At 37.2% G+C, this 10,393-nt stretch overlaps 1 protein-coding gene across 1 annotated transcript; it reads right to left on the minus strand.

Annotated features, from left to right (window-relative positions):
* Nucleotides 1–1,456, minus strand: LOC102805292 (cytochrome P450 2J4-like). The gene is made up of 2 exons (XM_006811128.3): nt 592–1,456; nt 1–185 (listed from the first exon to the last, which is right to left on the minus strand). The coding sequence occupies exons 1-2, from the start codon at nt 1,454–1,456 to the stop codon at nt 1–3; spliced, it is 1,050 nt and encodes a 349-aa protein (XP_006811191.3).
* Between the last annotated feature and the right edge of the window lie 8,937 nt (nt 1,457–10,393).

The raw sequence follows: 10,393 nt of genomic DNA on the forward strand, positions 1-10,393 counted from the left end.
TCATTTATGGCGGATTTCAAATACGACGTCATAATCAAATGCTTGTCTTGCCTCTCCAGTTTTTCCTACCATGGATGGTGTCTTCGATCCAGGTGGGAGTTTGAACATGAAATTTTGCATCAGTCGTGTTATGATAGTAAATATATTCACCTTGGCAAAGTCTTGACCGGGGCAAGCACGCAAACCTGTAAGTGAGACAAAACTTTAATTACAGTTTGTTTAAACAATGAATCAAAGGTTATAATTATTACATTCTGTTGATTATGTAATAAATATGTACATACAAAAACTAATGTCGGTTTGTACGTTATTTTATATCAGAAATTGTTAGTAAATATTAAATAATGGGATTTGAATAATTATTGACAAATATGCTTATGTTCAAAACACTGACTTCAAGAGTTGGCGTGTTTTTCTTATAAAACAGTCGGCTTATCAGTGTCCTTTGACTACCACTACCTAAATACGTGGTCTACCAAATGCGAAACTGAATGAAGATCCGTGTCATTTTGTTTTACATCTAATCCCACTGAACATATAATATTTTTTAAAATATGATTATGCATAATAAAACCCAAACTATTTATTTACCAATGCTAAATGGAATAACGTGGTTCTTGTTTGTGATGCCATCGACCATGAATCTATCTGGGTTAAACTTGTATGGATTAGACCACTTCTTCTCATTCATATGATTGGCCCATATATTTGCTATCACTGTGGTACCTTTAGGTATGGTGTGAGCATTGATATTTATATCTGCATTAACTAGGCGAGGCACTCCAAGTGGAAGGACACTAGCACATCGATGGATTTCTAGAATTGTTGCTTCAACGTATGGAAGGCTTTCCCTATTCTGCAGTGAGACATGATGCTCAATTCCCACCACTTCCACTATTTCCGAGTAACACTTCTCCTGGATCTCCGGGTTCAACGCGAGATAGAGTATTCCCCACAACAATGTACTGGATGTTGAATTTATCCCTGGCATGAACATACTTTTTGCTGCTTCAACTAAGTTGGTGGTGTTACCTGGGTTAATAAGGAATGAATCGATAATATTTTCTGGTTCTCTGTCCAGCAACTGTTGGCGACGCTCGGTAATAATGGCTTCGATAAGTGATGACACTTCCGCTTCAACTGAGAGAAATAAGCGTTTCTTGGTTGTAGGAATATACCAAAATAATGGTAGAAATGTTAATAAATCAGTATTGGACGCGGCTTTTTTAGACACCTTCGCCAAAAGTGTTTTGAAATCATCATTACTGTATTCAAACCTTTTACTGAACACCAGGGAACAGAAAACGTTACCAATTGCTATATAGATGGCATCTTTTGGATATATTGGTTTTCCTGCAGCATTAGAGATGTACTTCTCTAAAACATCGCATTCTGTCTTCAGAATCTTTTCCATTCCTTTATTTTTCACAACATATTCATTTAATGTCTTGATCATATGTTTACGTGTAACTTTCCAGTCGTTCCATGGAGTGGCCACACCTATAAGACAAAATAAAATAAAGTGAATACAAGTTGACCAGTGTAAATTCTTAACAATGAAAATGACTACTTTTTTTATATTCTTCGTTATATTACGAAAATACATGATCATGACCTTTACCTTTGTACCAATACGTGAACCGGGACTTGCAAAGAGTGACGAAATATTAAGTTCCTAACTGTTCACTGGTAGTGCAATACTAAACACTAACTCGAACAAACATTATGTGACCAATATATATTTTTGAGAGACGCATCAGTGCCATTTTTGTTGATTTCGAAGGCCAAAATTAGTTTTCGCTTTAGACATTTTCACTATATCCTATTTTTATTTTTAAAACACAAACCACTCGCTAACATCACTGTATTTCATTCACATGACGAGGGGAGCAATAGAATATATGTAATACAAGGCATTAGAACAAAGTATTTCAGCGACGTAAATAGCAGCTTGAAAATGCCAGGAAGAGTATTCTTGGACATAATGCTATTTCTATGGAGACATGGGCGTGAGAATATGCGTACAATGACGAACGAAAACTGTACAGATGGTTTTGAGTACCTTTACCAAGCAGTCGGTCAAATGAATAAGAGTAAATTTCGGCTTAGTGATCATAATTTAGAAATTCAAAGCGGCAAACGACAACGAGCAAAACATTCCTGCGGAAGAGCAAGTTTGTAAAAAATGTCATAAAGAACAGCATTTTATGCTAGAACTTCAAATAAACTAAATAAAAATAATTTCATTAAAATACTGACATGCTTTATATCCCAAAGCTGTCACCTGTAATTAACATTACATTTTTTTAGCTGCTGTATTTTTATTATTTTATTTACCAAATTGCGCCCTCTGATGGCATATTGATGTAATAAGTTATTACTAATAATGACTCTGTGTGTGATATAGTTGGCGAAAGACAAATTTATGCTGTTCCACGTGAGTATCCGTGTACCTTGTATTAATCATAATTTTTATCTGACTGTCCACATTAATCCGGACGTATTATTACAAGTTAAGTAATAAATCCAGTAACAAATTCATCAATAGCTTCTACAAAAAAACACCCATTCCGACACTGAGGCAATTGAAAACATCAAACCAGTTACCCAAGTAACCCCCAACATGATTGAGTCTTGAACACACTGTCTCATACCCAGCTTGATAATATTAATAGTGATGTTATTGGAGTAATAGTCCACAACTCAACAGTAAATGTATCTAACTGTGATGTTACTATCAACTAAACATTTACGTAGATGAAAGCAGGAAAGTTTCATTTACACATTTCCACTGTTTACTCACATTATATATATATTGCATATTTTTCTTTTCTTATTAATATAATAAAAACAATGTGAAAGGGTATAAAATATTCTTTGAAATTGCGAAATGTTTTTCCTAGTTTTATTAGGAAAACGAGTGTTACTACTATACTCTATGTTGTGTTTATATTATAAACTCATGTATGGTTAACCGCAAAAACGGTAGCGAACGTTATATTCTTGCGCCCACGATCGAATGATTTCAGTTTCAACGTCACTTATTTTTAGATCTATATATTCAGTGAATTTGCTTCAATTCAATTTTAAAATAGATTAAGCCGACTTATATTTTTGTACTGGTAACCAAGAAATAATAGTCGAAAATTACAGCATAGTTTCCTTGTGGCATCAGGATTTTGCAACGTAGTATGGTTGTCGTTCTACTTGATCTATCAATAGTGTATTTAAAATTAAATTGGTAATATTAACGATTAACATTTTTCGGCCCAGTTTGCGTCTTGTTGTAAGATGGACTTTTCGCATTTCTGATGTAGTTTTCTTGTATAACAGATAAATTAATTGCAGTGTATTTAAACGAAGCACAATAATAGTATGTACTAGTAAAAAGGAAGTATTCATGAAGCGGGCAGTGATAACGTGGAATAAAATACATATTTGGTCGAAATGTTATATAAGCAAACTTTTATATTGTGGTTGTTGTATGTTTGAAAAAAAAGATGACTTTCATTTAATATTGGCAACAATGATTGAGACCATGCAGAATGTTCAACACACTGTTGAAGATCAATTGAAGGAACCTCAGACTTTGGTGCATGGTCAAGCACCTGATACTGTCACTATGGGTGAATCTAGGAAGCTACATCGAAAAAAAAATAGTGATTGGTCAACTGTGTTGGTTGTAGTATGTTTGGAGGGTCCATACACCCACCCGACAGGTGAGGAATGGTGAGATTAACCTTAAGGGAGTGGAATTGCTAGCGCTTCAAGAAGGAAGTTTTACATCAGGTGTGAAAAATGCAGAAGTTGGGTATACCTGAGGCAACCCATGGTACGGTCATGGGGGCACAGGACGATGACATGGTACATCCCGGCAAGGAGAGAATGATTTGATTAAGGATTTGTTGGCCCAGGATGGAATTATACATGGGTACAAAGGTGAAAGCTGACCCTTGAAGGAAAGACTTGGACTCTTTCTGGAGCCATAAAAAGGTGGATGTAAGGATATTGTAGTGATCTAGTTTACATATGAATGGCATTCCCTCCTGAATGAATTGTATGCATAAATTAACTGGTGTTTATTTGATATTCAGTCAACTGTGTGTACGTGTGTTTCCTTTATGCTTTGCCACCATGTGCCCGCTCCACTAGAATAGTACACTGGTGACGAGGATTTCAATTAAAGTCTGAACTTTATTTTGATATTTAATGTGAAGTTGAACTTCTAGCTATCATGGCTGCTCAGACTGGTTTCATTTTTTCACAAATTGTTCCCTTTGACGTGCACGGAGATTCTGGTACATTGGCTCGACGATGGAAACGTTGGCTAGCCCGTTTTGGAAATAGTTGTGTGGCCTGGGATATTACAGATGCTGAGAGTGAAAAAGCTATGCTTTTAGGCATAGTTGGCTCGACTTCTTCAAAATTTATGAAACTTTAACAATGACTACTGAAGAACAGTATGACAACGCTTATAAGCAAATTGTTAAAGCCTTTGAAGATTATTTTTTGCCAAAAAAGAATCCAGAGTACGAAATTTTTCAATTTAGGTGTACTGTATAACATGGCAGGGAAACCATTGACAATTTTGTTACCCGTCTTCGCAAACTGGTTGTAAATTGTGGCTATGATGACCAAGCAGCGAGAGAACATGAGATAAAACATCAAATTGTACAAGGAGGGAAGAACGGGAAAGTTCGTAGACATGCGCTTTTGGAAGAAATGACCCTAGAGAAAATCATCACTTTTGCTCGAAGTTTCAAAGTGTCCGAAAGAGAAGCGCATAGAATAGAATGTGACGTGCAGACTACAAACGCGGTGAATGAAGTTTTCCAATACTCCACGCCCTTAAAACAGACTCAAAGTTCCGATTCATCTTCGTGGGTGAAAAGACGTAACCAACGTTCTGGTCGTGACAATCGTTCAAGGGAAGATCGAAACTTCAAGTCTGGGACTAATCCAAATCGAACATGTGGATGTAAGTACCCACATACAAATTTATGTCCAGCAAAGGACAAAGAATGTCATTATTGTCATGAAATTGGGCACTTTATTTCATGTAGTCGCAAATTACGCAATAAGAATCGATCAAGTGGTAAATTTAGATCATGTGAGAATTCAGAAGTTAAACATGTAAATGAGCAAGATTCTGATACTACCGGTAGTGCTGAATACTTGTACAATATTCATATTTGTGAGAATTATGAACGAAAACTTCCATTTGCTGAACTGTCCATTAATAACAAATTAATTCGTTTGATGCTAGATTCTGGTGCGGCATGTAATAGTTTGAATCGTCAAGATTTTGATACTATTAGCGAGTTCGTTACTTTAATGCCAACACACAGAAATGTATTTGCATATGTTTTAGGTACTGTTGAAGCCAAATTGAACTTGCAGAATTATAATCAAAAATTGAAATTTATTGTGGTTAATACTGATGATTCGTCCATTTTAGGATATTCTTCAGCAACTCAACTTTCATACAAGTACATTCTCATTATGAGAGTAATGTTGCAAACACCAACACACGTACACACATGATCCAAGACACTTTCCACACGTGTAACTGAAATAACATCTAATTTACAACAAGTCTCAGAAGTATTGAGGCAGCCAATTTGCAAACTCGCTAGCAAATTGGCTAACTGCTTGGGTTTTGAATCTCGCTGGCGCAGACTCGTGTTCGCGTCCTTTCTGGGCCAGTATTCCAGATTGCATTCAAAGGAGTAGGAACATTTAACGGTAAGAAAGTAAAGTTACATATCAATCCTGAAATAAATCCTGTACGCCAGAGTCATCGACGTATTTCATATCACTTACGGAAATAGATTCTTTGGAAAAGGCCGATATTTTAGAACGGGTTGATAGTCCAACTACATGGATAAGTCCAATAGTTGTGGTTCCGAGAAGTGGCACTGAAAATGTTCGAATATGTGGCGAATACCGAGCGGTCAATAAAGCCATACAAAGAGAGCGCCACGTAACACCCACTGTTCAGGAAATACGTACGAAATTAAATGGCGCAACTATATCCAGTGCGTTGGATGCAAATAAGCATTATTTACAGTTCAAGCTTGATGAGGAATCTCGAAATTTGACAACAATTAGTACACATATAGGTCTGAGGAGATGTAAACGTTCGCCATTTGGTATCAATGCAGCCGCTGAGGCTTGTCAAAATCAGATGTCCTTGCTGTTGCAAGATATGGCAGGTGTTGAGAGCATCTCTGACGATATTATTGTACATGGCAAAGATTAACATGCACACGATGCGGCTTTGAGAAAGTGTTTGGTTGTCTTGCCCGTAATAATCTAACACTAAATTTGTCAAAGTGTAAATTTTCGGTACCAGAGATTACATTTGTTGGATTCGTGTTTGACAAACATGGTATGCGATGCGATGAAAAACGCATTAAAGTCATTCGCGAATTGAATTATCCGGAGAATATTTCTAAAGTTAGGTCATTTTTTGGGCATGTTAAGTCAATGATGGTACCACAATTCAGTAGATTGAGTGAACCGATAAGACATCTCACGAAAAAAATGCATTGTGTTCTGAATATCACTTGGTTATTTTGATGTGAGAAAACCTACAACACTTACCGTCGACGCAAGCCCTGTCGGTTTGGGTGCAATATTAAGGCAAGGCGACACTTTAATTAGCTGTGCCAGCAAATCTCTTTCGGAAACTGAAAAACATTACAGTCAACTCGAACGAAAAGCGTTAGCCATTTACTTGGAAATGGATCACCATCGTTTGTATCTTGATGGTTCTCCAGAATTCGTTGTTGAAAGTGATCATAAAGTGCTTATAAATATCTTTAACTGCAAAGAATTACATAAAATGTCGAGTCGTGTTGAACGATAGGTGACTAAAGCGCAAAGGTTTAAATTCACTGCTGTGTACAGACCCGGAGTTAACAGTCCTAGCGATTATATGTCTCGGCACCCTCTACGTCAAACTTGTTCTACTGACAAAGGGTTTGACGAATATGTTTCATTCGTACATGAAAATACAAAACCTCGTGCAATTAGTTTGGGTGAAATTAAATTTGCTACAAACCACGATCCAAATTAATGTTTATTATAAATTGTTTGGAAACTAATAATTGGCATAAAATCCCGGTAATCGTATACTGTGACAAGATTCGTATATTTAAACAACTTAAACACGAACTATGCTTTTCAGACGGAATTTTAGTTAGAGGTTCGCGAATCGTTGTACCGTCTTCACTCCAAACCCAAATGATTTGTACGGCACACGAAGGTCATTTAGGCGCTTCAAAAACGAAAGCGTTGATGCGAGAGAAAGTGTTGTTCCCGGCAATGGACACGTTAGTTGAAAACGCTGTAGCCAATTGTCGCGCGTGCCAATTAAATGTAGACATGACAGTTTGTGAACCACTAAAACCAACACCATTACCGAAATTAGTGTGGTCACAGATATGTACGGTCCTTTACAATCAGGCCAATATTTGATGAATACTCTCGATTTACAGAAGTAGAAATAACACATTCTACAAATTTAAAAATGTTAAAAGTGATAATGTATCTCCGTATAATTCCCGGGAGTTTAAATTATATGCTCGACGTTCTGGTTTCAAACACCAAAAAATTACACCAGAGTTTGCAAGAGCTAATGGTTTGGCTGAGAATTTTATGAAAAATCATTGCAAAGTCATTAGATGTCCTCACCAGTCAACTGGCAAAACGCCTGCTGAATTAATGTTTGGTCGCAAAATGAAAATAAAATTACCTGATTTCGAACTGCGAGATTCTGATAAACGAGGAAAGACGAATGCATAATAAAAGCATGCTAAAAAAACAAACGTTACCACGATAAGTTAAATTCACAAAGTTTAAAGAAGGGGAGAGAGTATTAGTCAAAAACACAAGACGAACAAAATATGAACCACGTTATAGGAAAGAAATTTGAAACTGAGAATGTGTAAGGAAGTATGATTTCCGCGAAAAATAAACAAGGTAAAAATATAACGTGTCACATTTTTAAATTTACCATGGTCGTGATAATAGTAATATAAATGAGTTTAATGAAGATCTTGAAATAGAAAAAATTCTGCCAGAAATGGCCAATTGTAAAGCTAATCTTGCGCCTGCGCAGAAAGACATTTCACAGTCACCAAAACATTGATTCCACACGCTGAAGAAGAACCAATTGTACCTAGAAGGTCTGGGAGAATTAGAAAACCCAATGTTAAACCTGATTATTTATACTATTGAATTCAAATGACTACGTATCATGGAATTGTATTTAAATGTATGTTATGAATATAAAAATCTATAAATTTAAAAAAAAAGAAGAAAAAAATATAAAATGAAATTAAAAAATATATATGTATAATTGTAATTTGTGTATAACGTTAATGTGTCGCATTACAAAAATGAGTATCAAATGTCATGTATATTATAGAATTTTAGATTTACAAGTTTTATTCTAAGGTGAAGGGAAATGTAGTGATCTAGTTTACATGTGAATGGCATTCCCACCTGAATGAATTGTATGCATAAATTAAGAGCCTATATAAGTAATTGAATAAACTTGAACTGGTGTTCATTTGATATTGAGCCAACTGTGTGTACGTGTGTTTCCTTGGAATGGATAGTGCCATAGATACAACAACATGATGGGGACATTGAGCGAGTATCAAAAGATTGACTGGAAGAATTATTTTGCAAGCATAAACTGTGAGAAGTCGAATCTACAGGCTACTCTCCCTACTACCTGATATATGGGACAAAACCACGCTTACCTGTGGATATATATCTGGGTCTACAACTTGACAGTTCTGAGGGAGACATGAAGGTAGCATGCATGAGGGAGAGAATGAAGGTTGCATATAATTTAGCTTTGGAGGAGGCAGTAAAATATTTTGTATGTAAGTGATATTGTCCGCTCAGGAATCTACTACTTCCATGTAGCGCATTGGTGATGCCTTACTCTGATAGACCAAAAAGGGAGAGGGCCAGGTATGGGAATAGCCAGACATGCTCCAAGCAATTCTGAGTCTGAGTTAGAAACAAAGTGGGAAAGTGCAAGTTCTGATGGCGGGCTTGTGTATTGCATTGTATGTCCAGAGCCACACTGAGCCAGCAGTATCACCCCTGTTGGTTTAGGTGGTATATTAGATAATGAGCATCCTGATGGTTTGATCACAGTCCCGGGTTAACTGGTGAACAGCAAAAAAATGGAGGTCAGTTATGCAGGTGCATCTTGTGGTGTTACGCAAGTGTTGGGTGTTAGGGGATATTTACACATAGACCCCCCTGCAAGATATGGTTATGATTGTTTAAGTAGACTGTAGACTTGTGCAATCCTTGTGACTTGTTGGAGTTGTATGCTGAAGCAAAAAAAAACAGTTTGCGTTGAAGGCTGAAGAGGCAGATGTCACTTGAAAATGAGGTGACTCAACTTGAAGAAATGTTCAGTAATCACCTTTGAGCTCTTCATCTTTTTCTTTATATACCTTGATGTGACATATATGTTTGAACAATGTGATCCCTTCCTGTTTTTTGCTGGTATTATCAGTAAGCCTGCTAGGATGGGTGACATGCCTAGCTAGGGTGTGGGCTCCCCCAAGATACTAGTGTGCCATGAGGTAGCAAATCAGTGTTGAACATACTCTCTTTATCTGTGACTCCTGTTGGCAAGGTGCAGCCCTCACCTGCACACATTGAGCAATTTGCTATAAGGAAATGTTGAGGAGTTAAGAAAAGAAATAAATGATCTGCAGGTCACCCGGATTGATGACACAAGATTCCGTCTCGTCATCATGAGAAAATGGGGCTCGCAAACACAGCAGAGGTTGCTGCCACTTGTCTGGCTGCCTCATATCTAGGATTGACGTGATGGATGAGGCTCTATGCAACCAGGCAGCCAGAAGTTAGAGTCGACAGACATGAACAGGTGCATGGCATCGAGCTCCAGTGGTAAAGCTGGGTCTTCGCCAGGGTCTCTGGGATTGAGATGTGTATTGTGACCAGAACATTTCTGGTGGACAGTGGGGCCAAGGATTTTGTCTTCTCAAATAGAAAGTGGAATTGCATGGTACCACACTTTTGTCTTATCCTCCGGGTGAACTCTTCAGGTTGTGGTGTCTGTATGGCAAATTGTACCCAGATAAGAGTTAATGGATTGGGTTATTTTTTCAGTAACTATTTGATTTCTGGGTCAATGTATTACACATCGGCAAAGCCATTGTATACATTGTGTGTATGTAAATATCCCACTTATGGGGTTGGGTCATGATTGATGATGCCAAAGTTGTGAGAGGATTTGAAAATCAGAGACGATCTGAGGGTGTAAATAGGGTGTAAGGAGAAACATCCTTAAATAACACTGCGCTGGTGGACTGCTAGTTAAACTGGAGGC

Source organism: Saccoglossus kowalevskii, chromosome 6 (genome assembly GCF_978046115.1).
Source record: "Saccoglossus kowalevskii chromosome 6, keSacKowa6.1, whole genome shotgun sequence".
Taxonomy (NCBI): Eukaryota; Metazoa; Hemichordata; class Enteropneusta; family Harrimaniidae; genus Saccoglossus; species Saccoglossus kowalevskii.

Excerpts from the sequence above, each read along its gene's own strand:
- LOC102805292 (XM_006811128.3), bottom strand. The coding sequence starts at position 1,456 with ATGATCAAGACATTAAATGAATATGTTGTGAAAAATAAAGGAATGGAA. Across the intron at positions 186-591 it reads CGTTATTCCATTTAGCATTG|GTTTGCGTGCTTGCCCCGGT; the intron begins GTAAATAAATAG and ends TCTCACTTACAG.